This window comes from Eretmochelys imbricata, chromosome 26, assembly GCF_965152235.1.
Source record: "Eretmochelys imbricata isolate rEreImb1 chromosome 26, rEreImb1.hap1, whole genome shotgun sequence".
NCBI lineage: Eukaryota > Metazoa > Chordata > Testudines > Cheloniidae > Eretmochelys > Eretmochelys imbricata.
The window spans coordinates 5932824-5951655 of record NC_135597.1 but is presented as its reverse complement, the minus strand read 5'-3'; the positions used below and the strand labels follow the sequence as shown (position 1 = coordinate 5951655).

General features: G+C 45.3%; 1 protein-coding gene across 1 annotated transcript in view; it reads right to left on the bottom strand.

The window, feature by feature from the left end:
- The window catches only part of PIWIL2 (piwi like RNA-mediated gene silencing 2), a 32084-nt gene extending 13825 nt beyond the window's left edge, over window positions 1–18259 (bottom strand). The window contains 16 exon segments of the mRNA XM_077805728.1: window positions 733–921; window positions 1830–1943; window positions 3638–3778; window positions 4756–4845; window positions 5675–5759; window positions 6029–6217; window positions 6605–6718; window positions 7831–7911; window positions 10351–10475; window positions 11522–11639; window positions 12427–12537; window positions 13630–13845; window positions 15428–15569; window positions 15713–15812; window positions 17959–18211; window positions 18213–18259. Coding sequence (XP_077661854.1) covers window positions 733–921; window positions 1830–1943; window positions 3638–3778; window positions 4756–4845; window positions 5675–5759; window positions 6029–6217; window positions 6605–6718; window positions 7831–7911; window positions 10351–10475; window positions 11522–11639; window positions 12427–12537; window positions 13630–13845; window positions 15428–15569; window positions 15713–15812; window positions 17959–18211; window positions 18213–18259 — 2115 coding nt within the window.
- Window positions 18260–18832: the final 573 nt, after the last annotated feature.

The following is an 18832-nucleotide window of genomic DNA, read 5'->3' as shown; positions in this document are numbered from 1 at the left end:
GCAGCAGCATGATTACTGGGTAAGATCTGAGTTACATATTTATCTGGCTATATGGCTGATCTCTTGGGATTAGAAGGACACCATATGTGATGAAACTGGTTTTCAATAACCACACAGAGTCCATGGGTCTCTGGTGAAATAAGGGCTGGAATGCCTAAGGAGACTGCATTTTTGACTCCTGGTTAACCAGCGTGGTGAGACAGAAGTTTACTTTTGTTATTGGCTTGGTGTAATCTAATGACAGAATAACCACCAGTTTGGGGTGAGTCCACCCTTTTTCAGCAGTTTGTTCTGAAACTGGCATTCTAAGCTTTGACCCACTGAGGCACAACGACAACCCTCCAGGGCAGAAATGAGACACACGGCAAAGTGCAGCTTCTTCCCACCTCAAGGCAGGACCAGGCATACTGTAGCCATAATCGCTCCGCGTGGCTTACATAGCACTTAGCAGATGTCAAGCCAGCAGTCAATGCTTTACCAGAGCCCTCCCTACAGACTCCAGTGGAAATGTGGTGCACGCACAAGAAACACAGGGAAACTACCCTATGTGCACATGACTGCCCATGGATGATGATACTTTAAAGGATCCTCCCAAATGGACAGACTCAAATACATTTCTCATATGTGCAATCCTAGTGCCCCAGTGTCCTAGAGGTACGAGAATGCCAACTGAACAGCTCTCTAAAAAGGATTACCCAAACCCCATTCACTCTGTCCCTTCCTCCCCATTACCTCAGTGCCCAAGATGGATTTGATAGTCCTGGCATAGGTCTCTATTCGATCATCTTTCAATTCCACCCAGGCAGGCTGGTTTAACTGCATGCCAATCGGGCCAGAGACCTTCTCCAGCATGCTGACCAACTCTCGTGCTTGGTCCACAGCCCGTTTTGGATAAAACAATGCCCAGTAATGCATGGGAATCTAGGAGCAGAACCAGACAGCCAACATCACCATCAAATAGCCTGTATAAGTGAAGGTGGTGGTGATTTCCCCAGAGGATCTTAAAACACTTTATCAAACCATTAATAAAGCCTCACTACCCACCCACCAAAATAGATATATTTCTGTTTTACAGATGAGGAAACCAAGGCACAGAGAAATTAAGTGGCGTGCCCAAAGTCAAAGAACTAATCAAAGGAAGAGCTGGGAAAAGGACACAGAAGACCCAACTATTAGACACTTCTTGCCTTCATATCCCACCAAATTTGAGGTAAAACAGCCAGAAAGCAGACAAAATGTGCATTTGCACTGCAGAGTCAGCTTCCAAAGGCCCTGTTCCTTGCTCTCCTGAAGCATAGACTCACTGTGTACTTCAATCTACAAAAGTTTGGGAGGAGAAAATTTTAAAAATTGCATTAAGTGATAAAGAGGATCCTGATTTCTAGTTCCAGATGGAGCACTTCCAAACATCTTTCTCCTAACTAGACACTCCAATGAGCATGAGCATTCTGAGGAAAGACTTTTCCCCTAACACCTTGGAAAGACAACCAATCGCTGGTGTTAACAAATCTAGTGCTTTGGAAAAATCCAACTCCATGCCCAGTAGGGACTGAAACTAGGGTGACCAGACAGCAAGTGTGAAAAATTGGGACAGGGGGTGGGGGGGTTATAGGAGCCTGTATAAGAAAAAGCCCCAAATATCGGGACTGTCCCTATAAAATTGGGACATCTGGTCACCCTAACTGAAACAGTCTGGGCAGCACCAATGCTGCTTGTGGCCTTCCCAATTTAGAAATCAAAGGGACACTTTCAAAAAACCTGGCTTAACAGGCTACTCCACCGTATTCCTGGTATTGGGAAGCAACCTCTTTGTCTGCGAAGGAATTTACCGTAGAGATGGCGGCTTCTCTTGTTATCTCTTTGGTCCAGTTTAAGTCCTCAGAAGTCATAAAAGAGCTGGTCCTCAGGTTTATTCTTTCCATGGGGAGAATGCGCCCTTGCGTCTGAAGAGAAGAAAACAAGAGCCATGCGCAACTGTTGTTCACACACATAGTGCAGACATCAGGAAACGCTGCTGAAGGCCCCTCTGCCCTTCTAGTATGAGTACTTCATGTGATCTCACTTCATGTAGTGCAACATACCACTGCCAAATACATCAACATGGGAAGGAAAGGAGACTTTCTTCCTACTGGTCTTCCAATGAAGACTACGTAAATAGCGTCAACTGAACTGCGTATTGTGAGATGATGTCTAAGCTGTGTCTTAACACTGAAGAAGAATTTTTTTAGCTTGTTTTAAAATTTTTTTTTAAAACAGTCAAGAGTATAGCCATGGGGAAGAAAAATCCAGACTATTAATATCAAAGCTTGATTAACAGAGTTAAGGTTGAAACTAATTGCATAGAAGTCAGGAAAGCCAGAGTTAAAGGTTTTTCGTTTTGTTTTTACACTCTGGCCCTTGTGTGTAAGCATTCTGAGGGGATCTCTCGTTCCACCATCACTTAAACACACTGTGTATTACTAAAGAAAGGGGACAGTAAGAGGTGCAGTTTGGTTTTCAGCTATATGCAAAGTTGATGGAGAACAGGATCCAGTAAAAGTCAATGAATTGACAAAGCACTTGAGTATAGCGTATGGAATAATCCAGCACTAGCAGGGAGTGACACCTACAAGGGTCTTTTCCATCTCTGTCTAGGAGTCAATGGGAGGACATAGAACGTGCTGGGTTTTTAATTCACTGACAAGAGAGTCATCACTTTAGATAAGCTATTACCAACAGGAGAATGGGTTTGTGTGTGTGTTGGGGGGAGAGGGGGGTGTGGGGAGAAAACCTGGATTTGTGCTGGAAATGGCCCACCTTGATTATCATACACATTGTAAGGAGAGTGATCACTTTACATAAGCTATTACCAGCAGGAGAGTGGGGTGGGGGCAGAGAAAACCTTTTGTAGTGATAAAACACCCATTTTTTCATGGTTTGCGTGTATAAAAACGTCTTCTGTACTTTCCACAGTATGCATCCGATGAAGTGAGCTGTAGCTCACGAAAGCTTATGCTCAAATAAATTGGTTAGTCTCTAAGGTTCCACAAGTACTCCTTTTCCCTTTTGACATTCTATAGTTAGCTAATCGGCAGATTTCCAGTGGTTGCACCAGGAAGCCAGACAATTGTTTGTTTTGTGCATAGGAGATGGCAGTGTGGTGACCAAATGCCATATTGTCCTCTTGGTAGTGTGGTACACGTGTACAAGAGGATATGCCACATCCCCACCATTCAGAACCTGCTTCTGGTCTTGTTCTCTATGGAGTTCACACATGCTCTTACTAAGTCACTATTACAGATGGATAAGATCTGCAGGGTTTGCACTGAAGAGGAAGAAAGATATTACATAGTCTTACAGCATTAGGATGCAGGAACTAACCACTTCCCTTAAAGAATCCCAACGGGTGACAATACTCTGCATTTCAATAGTACCTCTCAGAGTGCTTATAAAAGCATGGTATCAAATACATTAAACCCCCCCACCCTTATAAAGTATTATCACCATTTTATAGATGGGAAAACTGAGATAGCAAGGTTAAGTGACTCATCCCAGGCCATAGCAAGCCAGTGGCAGAATCTGTAATAGAACGGAAGAGCCCTGTTATCCAGTCCCTTGCTCCAAGCACTAGACAATACTCATGTACGATGGGAAATACCTTATACACGTCCTTGTCCAAACATAGTCCCCACCGTGACATTTCCTTGCTGGCAGCTTCATTCTCCTCAATCCTGTGCAGGAGATTACTCAGGGATGCGTGGTGCTGCTTGGGACTCAGATTAATCTGATGGGTTAGGTCCTAGAGAGGATGGGTGAGGGGACAAAAGAAGTCACCTTGGAGAATGTCCCTACCCTGAGGTGGAAGCGTCTCGATACCGGGCCTCGTGCAGGCAATCATTTTCAGGGTGAGGTCACACATTATTCTGCTGGCACAAGGGAACCCAGCTGCAGGTCCATAAGCCATCAAACACGCAGCAGCGCGCTGTAGAAGCACGGACAAGGCGGACGGGGTATAACAAAGCTGTGTGCTTATGAATAAGTCACACGCTACGAGGATCAGAGTGTGGCAAAGTGCAAGTTCTGGTCCAGTTGTTCCCAGGTAACCCCTTACAGCAAAGGTGGAAGGACAGTGATACTGAATCCCATTTATCTGGAGCCACGTTACACTTCATCTGGGGGATTTGCTTAGATGTTTATAATAGCGTTACCAAGCACCTAGGTGCCTTACGTTTATAGGCAATTATTAGACATTGCAAGCTCCTATGACTTCCATCCCACGTTCTCGCTCTTGTACAGCTCAATCCCCGCCCCCCAAGTCTTCTAGCGAACCCATACCCACTCCCCAGCTCCATAACAACTCCAATCTCCCCCGTTGAAATAAACCCATAATCCTGCAAAGGCCTGACCAAACACTGAGCCCTAAGATCTCTAAATTTGGGCTACGGCAGAACACTAGAGGGAGACTAGGTTTGAGAAGACCAAGCCAATGGCTGTGCAGAGTTTAATCTTCAGAACTGGCCATGCAGACAACCCACTGCACTGTATCTCCTATGACAGGAAAGAGAGCAGGGTGGATAGAAATCAATATGAATGTTATTACATTAGAGGTGCTTAGCGTAATTAGATCCAGTACAAATTGGCTTCTAGACCCACTTTGATAAACCACCAACTGGGTGCTAGTTTGCAAGTCTTGGGAGAGGGAGAAGAGGACATAAGCAACGAGAAATGTCTGCTTGTGGGGGCTGACGACCTGCCCTGCTGCAGCAAAGCTCCAACCTTCATGGCTCTGAAGTCCTTCTTCATCTTCTCAGGGATCCCGGTCATGTAGGAGAGCTCTGGCAGCAGCAGAATCTCACCCCTCTGAAGCTGAAGGGAAAGGGGAGCCAGTACACATTAAAATACACATACTGCCTAGTTGGTTGCTTCCAGCCATATCGTGCACAAGAAAAATACTACCAGCCCTTGCTACTGCTGGGGTAAGCAAAAAAGGGGGAGCTGGTACTGCCGGAAAAAGAGAGAGAATGGAATCAACTGTCTCCCAGGTTTAGTTCCCAGGAACCGTAAGGGACTATTTCTGCCACTGCTGATATCCCAGTTGCCTTCGATGGGGCTCAGAAGACTGCATGTGGAGCAGAGTTTGGACATACTCTGCCTGGCCTCATTGGTTCCTTCCCAACTAACAGCAGGTCAGTGAACACTCTGAGGCTTAGGACTTTGTAGAGCTGCAAAACAATTCACTTCCAACTATAATAAGGGCATACATCAAGCAGAACCAACCCTTGACACCAGAAGAGTTAAAAGAAGCCACAGAACAATTGCAGAAGGAGACCTGGATGGCTGAGAGGACTGGTAATGAGATATAATTTTCAGTACAGTGAGTGAAGCTGCCTTATCAAATAACTGTTTGTGTGGTTTGATGGGAGGACTTGGGTGGGGTAGTCTTTGCCTAAGGGGCCACCACATTCAGCACTAACTTGCCTCAACAGAGAGGTCAAAGACTGAATAAGACACAGGATTGAACTCCTCTGACTCCTAGAAGTGGTCCCCTCTATGGCAGGATTGTAGCACATGGGCATGAAAGGGAGGCCACTGCCTGTGAGTAGACCCCTTCATAATCCAAGGCTGCCAGCCTATCACTGGGAATCTGGGGCTGAAATTCCACTACTAGGACTTTCCGGCTGCAAAAACAACTCACCTTCCCTTGGGAAGTCTGCCTTTCGTTGGGTCTGTGAATCAGCAGCGGCTGGTCCAGCTCCCTGACTGTTATACCATAATTTTTGCTGGAAAAGGAGTTGGGGAACAATTTTAAAGAAGCACTTTCTTGATACCAGAACAACAAGCTCAGCTCCCAGACTGCAGAAGAGGCTCCGTCATAACAGAGCTAGAGATGAAAACTGAAGGGTCAGACTACATCTTCATTAAAAGTTAAAGTAAGGCGACACTCCAGAATGGCACACAAACTGGGGCTTGCTGTTCAATGTTGCCTACCAATCAGATTCTTTCTTCCCACAACACCTCCCTCCGTTGTGGCAAATACAGAAGCGTCTACCTGTAATAGTCTATGAAGGTGATCTCCTTCCCATCAGACATGGTGAAACTGTCCTTTGGAGTCTTGTTCCAGTCAATGTCATCAACACGGTAAGTGTGATTATTATAGCGGGTAATGACGATATTGCCAATTAGCTGCTTGGTGCACTCATCCTGAAAGTTCTCTGCGCTTTGCTGGTAGATTGCATGCCTTTGTGGAGAAGGATGGGTAAAAGCTCTCAGATTTCAACCACCTCCTTATACAAGGAAGAACCACTACAATAATATTCTCTAGGCCATGGATGATTTGCCCTAACAAGACAGCGTGGGGGAAGCTTGCACTACCTGTGCTGTTTAACTGCTCTGTAATGAAACAGAAGATGCACAGTAACAGTGCTTAAACTCCCAACTCAATTGCACTTGTCTGAAACTAACCTTGTGAGAGGTTCAGAGGACAATGCTAGGTGATCATCTCACTCCCCCTTTCAGAGAACTACTCCCCAAGGCATACTTACTGAAACAGCAGTTCTTTGCATGCACCACCATTGTTTTCTGAGACCACTAGATGTTTAATTCTAATTTCTCTTCTCTTACTCACATTACATCCAGGACAGAATCATTCCGGATAACCTTGTGGGAGACATCTGCCAACAGGAAGAGACCTCCATCCGTCCTCCGGATACTGGCTGAGTAACCTGGCCATATCTGCAACCTTTGGAAAAACAGATTGCATGCAAATCAGCATGCTCATCCAAAAAAGTCATAGGGAACTTCGGCATATGAATTAAGAGCTGTTCTACCGATGTACAGTGAACACAAGGCAAGCATGGCACAGGGAATACATTTAACCTAGCCAGCAGCTAGAATTTCAGCTAAAATCTCTGAACTGCATACAAAAAAATAAGCAGGTTTTTTCAGGTAACAATGACTAGATAGGAACCTCAGCATTCAGAAAACATATGTGACAAAGGCCTTGCTGTAAAGGTCTGAGTTTCTAGACCTGAGGTGCTCAAATACAATGGTGATAAGCCTACCAATACAATAATAACGCAAGTGTGGAGCCTGGTTAGGTTTGTTTGGAAGGACTGAACCTGGGACTTCAGGATCCAAAAGCATAAGCTCAGAGGCAGTAGCAGACTCAAACTTCTGTAAGTGGTTTAGCCACTAGTCAGGGACAGGACAGATACTGTTATCCTGGGTTACTCACACTGAATGAGGATGGAGATTAATGAAGGATTTTTCATGACATGACCGCCGTGGGACGTGCCTTTTGCTCACAAGAAGCCATGAAGGTGGGAAACAGAATGTGAGCCAACCACCACCCTATCCACTTTGTTTGTTGTCTTCCTTTTGCCTGGACAGATTGTAAACTTACGGGCACGGACTATATCTGCCTCTAAACCTGTGCAACATCCAGAACACCATCACAATAGGCCCCCAGTCCAGACTGACGCCTCTGTGTACTACCGCAGTGCGAACAATAATCTGTGAATGGTTCAGGAGCTAGTAGCTGAGAGATCCCCTCGTTTTGTCCAGTCCCGTATGTTCTCCTGGGACATTTCCAAAGTCAGTTCCTGGAGTTCCCCTCCCCCCAGGTCGGTTGGGAGGGTGTTCTCAATCAATAGTCCTCACCTACAGAACCCATTTCTGCCAGCAGCCCTTGACCTCTGCAAATCAGGCCTTTAGAATGTTTAACATTTGCACACATCCTGCAGCTTGTTAGACTAACTTACTGAAGGGACAGGCTCTTCTCACTCTTATTCACTTTAAGCATTGAAAGGTGCATGGGTACCGTGGCAATAGGAGACAAATAACAGTACTAACCTATACTGCTGCAGCATTGTAGGACTGGTGGGATCGTAGAAATTTCTCCCAACAAGTTTCATATCTAAAATCCTCATCACCCTAGAATAGAAAACTAGGATAATTACAGGATTCTGGGGACGGGGATAGATAAATGTAGCCAATAAAATTGCACTGCATAGCTTTTACCCTTAGGAAGACACCATAGAACAGTCATTAAGGGTCTCATCCTGTGAGGTGCTTAGTATCCTCAACACACAATGGAGTCAATATGAATGGAGAAAACTCCATTTTGCAGGATTGGGCTCCTATGTGCATTAAAAAAAAAAAAAGAAAAAAGTAATGGACCGTCTGCCAAGGAAAAGGCATATGTATGCGCCCTTTTGCTTTGAGGCAAGACACCTGAAGCAGGTTTTGGCTTGGTTTTTAAATTTTTTCTCCTTGCCTATTCTTTTACCTTCATATATTAGGAATGTCACCTCCCCTGTTTTTGCTGAAGGACTAAAGAACTGGAGAGGGAGCCTTCTAAGACCTCAGTTGAAGGCATGGAGGAAAGGGGTGTTGCTGAATCTTTCAAAACAATTCTTTTCTCCCACAAGTTTGTCAGTGTTCGAGTTAAATTGGTGTAAACAACAACAAAAACATTTAAAACAGAGAATAAAAATCAAGTCTCTCCTGCTCTCCATTGCTCAGGTTCTGGTCTCTTGGTTCCTGGAGTATCATAATCCTATGAGTTCTCTAGTTAATCACAGAATTTTCCAGTAAGGACATTGCAGACAAGGCCTGAGTTTCCAATATCAAAAGTTTTCCGGGAAAAAAAACAAACAAAAAATCCTCCAGGCCTTTATCAGAAAGCAAGCAAATGTTTCTTCCCAATAACGCCCCAAAACACATTGCCCCTCCCTTTGCAGGTCCCCTTTTAGAATACCTTATGTATGAAGAAACTAACCTTTTAAGTTATTGTATTCATTTGGTTAACCATTATCAGATTAATCTGTACATTTGTGTTTCTACCTCCACCTGAGATTACTCCAACTGAAATAATTTCAAAATCTAATCAACATTTCACCAACAAACTACTGTTCACTTTTGCATCTCTCTCAACCAGGGCAATGAAAACAGATTAGCTGGCTTCACTTTCAGATTCTCATGCACTAGCCCAATGGGGCAATGTCTGTGTTACAAACACACTGGAGGGGAAAGGTTTAAAATTTTAAATCCAAAACAATGGCTTAATTGACATTTTTTGTAAGCGTTCATGAGAACATTTTAGTCATTAGGCTTTACAGCTTTCCTGCCCCCTGCCTCCAAAAAAAAATTTCTTAAATTAACATAAATTACCAATGCCCATTTTACTCATTTTAAGGAGATTGGAAAACTCAAAGAAAATTGGAGAATACAAATAGAACCTCCTGAAAAACAAACAAACAAACCAACCGTGTGCAACTTCAACATGGAAGAAAAAAATAAAGTAATTGGACAAAAACAGATTCATTCAGTTTCTCTGAAGAACCAAAATATGGTTCCTGGTGCTTCTCTCCCATCACTCATCCCCTGTGTGCAAGGAAATAAAATGGTTGTCCCTGGGTTTAACAGTTAATTTCTCCAGCCCTCCATTGGTTTTGATCTTGCATCTAGTGAAGTCAATGACATAACTTTCATTCATGACCATAGCGCAGGATTAGGATTAGAGAAATCTTGCCAAATAAAGAATTGAGTGTTCCTTAAAACAAAGCAAAGAAAGGAGAAGAGCAAAAGAAAAAAAAATTGCTCACAGGTTCAATCTGCCTAAATGAACTATAAACACCATGCCAAGGAAATGGGACTCTAGTGAGTGAAACAGCACAATACAAAAAAAATAGATGTTCTAATACAAGACAAACAAGACTCTCCTTGATTGTTTGAGACAGGACTGAAACTTCTGATGTCCCAGACTACACATACAAAGTATTGTTTGAATCCTTGCAAGAGATTCTGGCATTCATAATCAGAAGGCAAGGCAGATGGTTAGTCTGAGATCAGTGCTTAAATAGCTGATGAGGTCACTGAACGTGGTTCAGAATAAGCAGATAGATTTTAGATTAGGATGCAGGTGTCTGCAAAAATTACCCTGTAGTAATAGGGTGTTGGTATATGGGTAGCAGGTTCCTTCCTCAGTCCCTTATCTAGCTTTGGAAGATTCAAACTTCTTCTCCTTATGTTTTTTGAGGAACTCCCTCTCCCTTTATACTCCACACCACAATCCCCCCTACACCCCCCTACCACCACCACCACCTCGCTTTTCTCAGGCATCAACCTTCAGACCAGGAATGAAGCACTGTACAGCCTGAGGCAAACATCATCCCTTCAGTCTGTCAGATGTGCAACCGTTTAGAAACTTGAGCAAATCCCAGAAGCAAGAGACTGAATAAAGGCAACCCAAGTCTCCAGTAAAGCATAGCCATTACACGCCTGGGATGTCCTGTCAAATGGCTGGTAGCCTTGCATTTAAGTCAATGGTTAAGCATCATGCCAAGTCACCAGCCTCAACTTTTCCCTTACCTCCTGAAGACCACATTGTAAAACGGAATGCACAGGTCCGAGCTGGGCTCTAGGATTTTGGTCATCTGAAGCTTTATGGTGATCTCAGCTCCATCTGTCTTTCTCTGACATATCAGATCAACAGTCTAGTACAGAGATGAAGACATCTTAGCAGCAGCAAGAAGTGAAATTACTCAGACCATTAACTAGAAAACCCCTTTGGAGCCACCTTGTAGCTGAGATTTTGCTACAGCAGGTCCTTCCTGCTGTCCAAAAGGATTAATCTCTGCATCACCAGGGAGCATCCAGTGTCTTCCAAGCAAGAGTGGCTCCATGCAAGATAATCCCCACTAGGAGGGGAAACTTTTTTGGGGAGATGCAAGTATCTGGTCTCGGCACATCGCTCCACCTGAAGTGCTGTTGGCAAAATCACTGCTCCCTTCTCCTGCTTCCAGCTCCTGAGATAGATGAAGATGCTGAACCAGATATTTGTTCTGACCCAGTAGACTCGTAGCGATATGTTTTGTGATACAGTCTTGAAACTTCCAAGACTTAGTTATATTGGCAAATCTCTGTGCGCGCTGCCTGCTGGTGAATGACAGTTTTGTGCTCCTGAAAGATAAGTACTGCAGACAGGTGCTGTGCAAAATTCCCAGATGTAACCGCTGAAGTACACCAATTTGGACATGTAAATTCCTTGTCTATTCTAGTCCTGGGTCCCCCAAACTGCCAATTGTGCAGCAATTCTGCTAAGTGGAGACAGAATGGTACCAAAGCCATGATCCCTTGCCACACACTCCAGGCTCTCTTCTTTATCTCTACTTGTTAGAGAGGCAAATTATTCCCTTTTCTAGTTCCTGAAGTGTATGGGGAATGCGTGCTTTTCTTTACTTGTGAGAGTGGGGGAAAGCCATTTAAAACATCTGAAATCACCAGCTGTTTCTGTGCTCACAAGAATTTTACACATATCCCATGGATTATGGAAATCTAATCCAGGCCCTAAGAATTACTGGTTTAGGATATGCCAGTCACAGGATAAAAAACCTTCAGTTTTTACTGATAAGTTTCACTTTCACTTTTTTAAAAAGCCAGGTACTCAAATGATACACTCTGGCACCCTACAATAGCTCAAACCATGTGGCACCAGGCAAGAGTCAGCCTGTGTGTTTTCTGCACCAGTATCATTTCTTACTTGAGGCAACTTGATAGGCAGGTAGAGGATAGAGCCATCAAATGCCGTAACGTCTCCTGTCACCGATCTATGCTCCTTCATCATCCCAAACCGCATACTCTTGCATTCCACATTAGGACTGCAGGTCAGGGAGTTAAGGAGAAGGTGGGGAGAAGAGGAGAGAGAATGTTTTATAGGGTCTGCAATATCCTTTTACTTGGAAAATATGAGTATGCATTCAAATTCTAGTTAATGCTATTGTGTCCACTACAGGCTCTCAGAGTGCTTTAGTATGACACCTTACAACTCTGTCACAGCCATAACCCAAACCCGAGCCAATAAAACCGCAACAGAGGAAAACAAATCAGTGCAATATGCAGATGAATATCAACACACAAGAAGAAAGCAGGGGTTCAAATCAACTCTATTGCAACTGACACAGCCACAATCCTTACCCTGTGCTATGGCAACTTATTGCAACGAAGACCTAAAACATCACCTAACGTTTGTGACTGTTGCCCCATCTAGTGACTATTCCAGAGTAATTATTAATGCTCGTGGTACAGTATTAATGCCTTATGCCAAGAGAACGGATTTGTATTGTGTTACATCTCCAGGATAGTTGTGACCACCAGAAGGATTCTGGAAGAATTGTTACCATAACATTCCTCTAATTAAATCCAGATACTCAAAGGATAGGATGTTCCCCAACGCTTAATTTCAGGCATTATGAAATCAATTTAAATTAAGGATATTTTCCCTGGGCACTCTGTCCTCCAAATCTCCATGGGAATCGCTTGAAAATCATTCAGAGGGGCAAGTTCACAGAAGTCATATGAGTTCCACTGCTAATTTCACTAGCTTCTATACCTCTACAAACCTTACTATAATTGAGATAGATGTTCAAGTGTGCAAGGTGTCGCTACCTGAAAGTCACATGGTACTGGTAAACGGCTTCATTTTTGCAGTGTATTTTAATCAGGTTCAATCCTAAGGGGAACGGAATTCCTTTAGATCCTTGCTTCACTACCGGTTCTCTGTAAAGATATGAAGGGAAGGAAGACAAAGGCATATAATAATTTTGTCTAGATTAATGCAAAGAGGCAGCACAGGATGCCAGCACTGGCTGAGGATCTGAGAAAAAAAAAAATCTGAATGCGTCAACACCATCCCTAGACCTCTTCTGTACTGTGCACTTGTGCAACAATTAGTATGTGCTGAGAACATCTCATTAATACTTTCCACATGTGCATCTCAAAGCACTTTGCAAACATTCTTCAACTCCCAACACCCACTGAAAGGCAGGAAATATGGTATCCATTTTAAATGGATGCGTAAACTATGAAAAAAGAAGAGGTTAAGTGACCTACCAAAGTTTGTTCAGTGACTGAGTGTTCTTATCACAATGCCTGTTTAAAAAAATATTAGTTTTAAGAGAGACAAGTTGTAGCAATATCCTATCCCAGTAAAGTTGGCTCAGCTTTGCAATACTGTAGATTCACACTGTGTGAAGTCTGTTTAGAATCTGGATTGTTTGGTCTGGAAGGGTCTTCCTGAAGGTCACTTGTATTGTTCCCAACCCTTCTCCCGCAGCATGATCCATGTTACTAGTCCTAAACTAAGTCAGGTAGCCGGGTGCACAGTCTATCTTAGAATATATTCAAAAATGGCTCCCCCTGCTCTACAATTAGCAAGTTAGAGTGTAAGACAGCAGCTACCAGTGGGAAGCAGCTGCACAAAGCTACACACGCCGCCACTGTCAGCATTTTTCATGAGCCAGTTTCAGAGAAAGGTTACCTAGATATTGTAAAAACAACAAGGAGTACTTGTGGCACCTTAGAGACTAACAATTTTATTTGGGCACCAGCTTTCGTGGGCTAAAACCCACTTCATCAGATGCATGGAGTGGAAAATACAGTAGGAATATAATCTCACACACACACAGAGTACATGAAAAGATGAGAGTCTGCAGCAATGAGTCCACCAGGCGCCAAGCCACATCACTGAACAGAGGATTTTCCTTAGGGGTTTCTACAGCATAAATGGCTACAGCATCTATGTACCTACTAGTTGATCTAAGAGACGTTTAGAAACAAGTGTGCAACTCACCACATCCATTTCTCACTTACTTTCTCTCCATCTGTTCAACAAGGATGGGAAGAGGACTTTCTGGCTGGGATGCAAACCTGAGGGGTGACAGCAGTGGCTGCAAGAGCTGAGGCTGAAGCACACCTGTGTGCAGGGAAGTCAAGTCTGTAGGAACTTTGCACAACACCCTGCCGAGTGACACAGCCATTCTTCCAAGAGGGACAGGTGGAGCTTCCATTTGCCCACGGCCAAGAATTCTGAATCCATATTCAAGAAAGAAAAGTAAAAATGTTAACCCTTCCCCAACTTTAAGTTTGCACCCCCATTATACATTAGATAACCTGCATTCACATCAGTCAAGTAATGTTTAAAACAGGATTTGGTCTGTCTTTATTCCGCTCCTCTGGTTTTGAGGCTGAAGCTTATTTAAGCCTAAGACCAAGATCCAAGCCTGACAAGACTCAGACTGCGGCCAAACTTGACACACCTGTGCATCATTAGCCAGAGGGCATTTCTTCTTTCTGCAGATTTGTCCTTCACCAAATGGTACAGCTATGACTTCTTGCACCCAGAGGGCTCCCTGGTATCCCTGTTCCAGAGCCCAAACCCTACAAAAGTAGCATGCCAGTGATACCTGACTCTTGCCCAGGGAGTTTTAGGAGAGACATGGACATTGTAGATGGAAGAGAGCTGTTAACGTTCCATCTCAGCCTTCCCCACAAGCCAGTACAAGACAATTCCCTATGGTACATTCTTCTTATTTATCATTTGTATTACAGTAGTGCTTAAGTGCATGAGGCGCCATTGTGCTATGCCTGTAGTAAAGATACTTAAAACTAGACTGGATAGAGTTTTGGGAGAATGGATGTAAGTTCTTCACCCACTTTCTTTGAAATGTGGTTGAAAACAGAGGTTTGTTTGTTTGCTCTCAGCACAACCCAAAATCTCCATTTTGCTCCTCCGCATGGATTGTATATTTGATTTTTCATCAGTACAATTGCTTCCTATATCTACCCTAGTTCACCTTGGGACAGAACAGCAGCCCAGACCCTTTACAAAGAGTGTGAGGAAGTTTACTAGCAGGCATGCTTGCAGTGCAGGAGCCACACACATCTTGACAATCTGTCTAATGGCACTCTACCTCAATCCTCTTTCCACACACATTCTACAGCAGAATGACACAGAAAACTAGAATGCAGCTCTTTCATCACCCAGCCCAACCAATACCAACTGCTGCATACAATCCTCCAGACTGGCAATGTCTAACGCAATTACTGTACTGATCTCCCTGAGAGATGAAGATCATCCCTCTGAGTTGTGTTAATACTAATAAACCGCAGTTCTAGAGCATTTTCATCCCCCAGTTGACCTACAAGCATTAATTTGTTTATCACTGAAATGCAGCCACCTCTGGCATGCAGGCCTGCAATCAAACACCACAAGAGAGGGAACTCTGGCCAAGGACATCAAAGGACTTTTCAACTCACACAAAAAACCACTGCACCATGTTTACCACCCATATAGAGCAGATGGACCTTGTTTTCAATCTCATTCAAAAGACCAGCACATAGCAAATGGCAGCACACTCAACCGACCTGCCTTGGCAGAATAAAAGATTCAATCAGCCCTGCTGCATTTCAAGCCTGTGCTGCTGAGGAGCACTAGTAGATCAAACCGGCTGTTTAGTCTAGTAAGCCATCTCCAATGTCTGTTACATACACTGCACATGTGCAGTGTACAAGCCTAGTTCACTGGTATATGAAAGCTATTGCTGACTAAGCAGCACGTACACAGTTCTTTCTGAACCAAGAGTTCAGCTCAAGCAAACATTTTACTCACCTGCCAGGAAAAAGCGGCATCCTCTCCCCTTTGCTGTACCCAGCTGGCATGACATTTGGTGATGGAAAGGTGGGCTGCACTGGCATGACTGCTTTAGGGTTGGCCTCCATACCACCCATGCTCTTGCCCAAGATGCCTCGACCTGAATGAAGGGATAGATTCAAAACATGCCTGAAGAAACCTCCCAAGATGTGAAAGAGGTTTCTTTCCCCGTTTAAATACTACACCGCACAACAGCCTTTGCTGGAAGAGAACAGAAACTTATACAAGGCTGGGATAACTTACCCAAAGGCTGAACTGCCCGTCCCAAGGCAGGTCTCGGGATGGTCTCAAAACCAAGTCCTTGGAACATGGAAGGCAGAGTCATGACAGATGCCAGAGGCTCCTGCAGAAAGCCAAAGGATAAAGCTTTAAAGAATGGACAGAGAAGCCTCATTAAGACCTAAAGGAACAATCTCAATGGATTAGCTGTACTTCCAAGGTACATATCATGCAAGAAACTCTCTCTTAGGTACTGAAGCATAACTACAAAGTAAGGAAAACCTCTCTCGGGAAATCTTAAGGGAGCAGCTTATTTGACAGCAGTGTTTGCATGCAACCCAAGCAGACCAAAAGCAGAGTTTTCTTAGCTTTTCTCCAACAAATATCCACTTGCTGCAGCTGTAAGGTCTCCCTGCAGAGGTTTGTAGACTACAGACCTCCAGTTACACACTCACAACTGCGAAGCAGCAATTAATTCTAAAGCTAAACCTTTTTAATTTAAAATTATTACAAAAGCAGTTGAATTACCGGTGACGTTCTTATCCTATAATAAAGTCATAAGTTTTTGTTCCACACCTTAACAGGTAGCATTCTAGGAAGTTCGCTGTAAGTTCAACAGAGCCCCTACAAAAAAGTAAACGAGGAAACATGTCCAGGCCTCTTAAGAGCAACAGAACGAATGCTCAGACATGGTCCATGCTGCAGAGAGCATATTCAGTTTATTCCACTAGTCAACATCATCAGACACAGTGATAAGAACTGCTATTCAGTTGCACTTGTTTAGGTTAATGTCAACATACTATCCTTAGCTAGAACAAACACATTCACTGCTATTATTTTCTAAGCAATTAGAATGTTATCACGGATCCGTAGACACCTAAGCAGAGACAGTCTGCCCTGGAGAGCTCAGAGTCTAGAAATACAGTTGTCATAGCAAGTCTCTGATTTAGTTACTTAGACGTTGTTATATTAAGAATTAAAAAGATCAAAAGTCAGATTTTGCTACGCTTCTTAAAGACTACCTTGATGGGAAGAAGCTATAATTTTGAAGGGGGAAGTGAGTAAAATGAGTGAGCTCATTTATATAGCTCTATTTAAGGCAGTGGTTCTCAACTGTGGTCCACGGCTTGTTCAGGGAAAGCCCCTGGCGCACCGGTTTATTTACCTACCGCATCCACACGTTAGGCTGATAGCGGCTCCCACTGGCCATGGTTTGCTGTGCCCAACCAATAGGGGCTGTGGGAAGCAGCGCGGGCCGAGGGATGTGCTGGCTGCCCTTCCTGCAGCCCCCATTGGCCTGGAGCGGCGAACCGCAGCCAGCAATTGGCTGAACCTGCGGAAGCGGCAGGTAAACAAACTGGGCCCGGCGCTCCAGGGGCTTTCCCTGAACAAGCGGTGGACCACAGTTGAGAGCCACTGCTTTAAGGAATGAAGCAAAACTTGCTTCTTCCAATCCTATCCAAGAGGTCTCATTGCAAATAAGACATTTTAGATTAGTGTTGAAATGACCCACAGCAATTAAATGAAATTAAATATTTGATAGGGGAGGGAACTTTGAGAGGCAAGGCAGCAAGATCCAATCAATTTAAAATAAGTTAAAGATAGTTCCACACCTTGCACCAGCCCAAGCCCCCCATACACTCATTACAACTTTTGTAATTTTAAAAATTGGTTTTCCTCCCGCTTGTTGCGGCGAGAATAACTCACAACCACAGTAAGAGAAACTGACTATCTATACAGAGGAAAGGGAAACTGACCCTTTGCAAAGTGCTGGCCAACACAGAGTAAACAAATTAAGACTATGTCTACATTGGAGCTGGAAGGTGTAATTTCCAGCTCAAGCAGACATCACCTGTGCTAGCTCTGATCAAGCTAGCATGCTAAAAATAGAAGCATAGCTGGAGCAGCATGAGGGACTAGCCACCCAAGTACATAACGAGGATCTCGGGTGGGGTTGTACTCGGGGCAGGGCTAACCAGTAGTATGCCAGCTGGATTAGAGCTAGGGAAAGTTTGTCTATTCAAGCTGGAAATGACACTTTCTAACAAACATATCCTAAGAGAGATAAATATCTCCTTCCATCTAACCAGTCAGTTATGGGAATCCCAGTCACTCCCCGGCTCAGCCAGTCTGTGCATCACCCAGCACAATGGGGCCGTGACTGGGACTTCTAGGCAGTACTGTAATACAAATACATAAGTGAACAGGCAAGATGTTCCCTAGCGAGACATACGACTTCGACAGCGATGGGGCCCCACTGGAACGTTTACCTGCTGTACCAGCCCTGCTGGCTGCCGTGGCTCCTCCGGCACCCTCTGCATCCTGCTGCGAGGTGGGACGGACGCTGCCCTGCCACGGACCACATGCTCAGGCTGAGGCAGCTGCAGCTGAGGCCCGGGCATGCGGGCCCCACAGGGCTTGCGAAAGGGGGCAGCGCCCTGGAAAGGGGGCCTCCAGGGATCCATGGCGAGGCTGCCGGAGAGAAAACACGTGTGGCACGGAGGCAGGTACGAGGGGGTGGGCGGGGTCACCAACAGGCCAGGGACCTGGGTGCAGCCCCCTGCCTGGCATCCAGGGTGGCAGCTCGGGGGCGACCCCCTCCGGGGCCAACCTCCAGGTACAGTGCCCATTGCTGTAACGCCAGTGCCCCCCCGCCCCGGGGGTCCAACCGCCGCCTCCCCCCGGGGGTCCAACCCGCCGCCCCCCCCCGGGGGTCCAACCTGTCCCAGGCTCCCCCTCTCGAGGAGGAGGCGGCGGGGGGGATCTCGGCCCTTTCCAGCCCCCTCCTGTGCCCCTTCCCCGGGGGACCCAGGGGCCCGCTGCCCCCTTTCCCAGCCTCGCCCGGCGTCCTGCCCCCGGCGCTAGGGGCTGCCCTCACCGGGCCGGGCGCGATCCTCCCCTTTCGCGCGCTCACGGCCAAGCCTCAGCGCCTCGCCCTGTCGCCCGGCTCCACGGCTGCCCTCCATTGGGCCACGCCGCCGTCTGTCACTCAGCTCCACCCTCCCATTGGAGACTATCCCCCCCGGGGCCCGCCCATGTCACAGTCCTTGCCTGGGAGCTACCAAACTTGAGGTGAAAGAGGGGGGGCAGAGCAAAGGGGTGATATCCTCCCATCCAGTGCCTAGTGCTGCGGGCAGCGCAGGG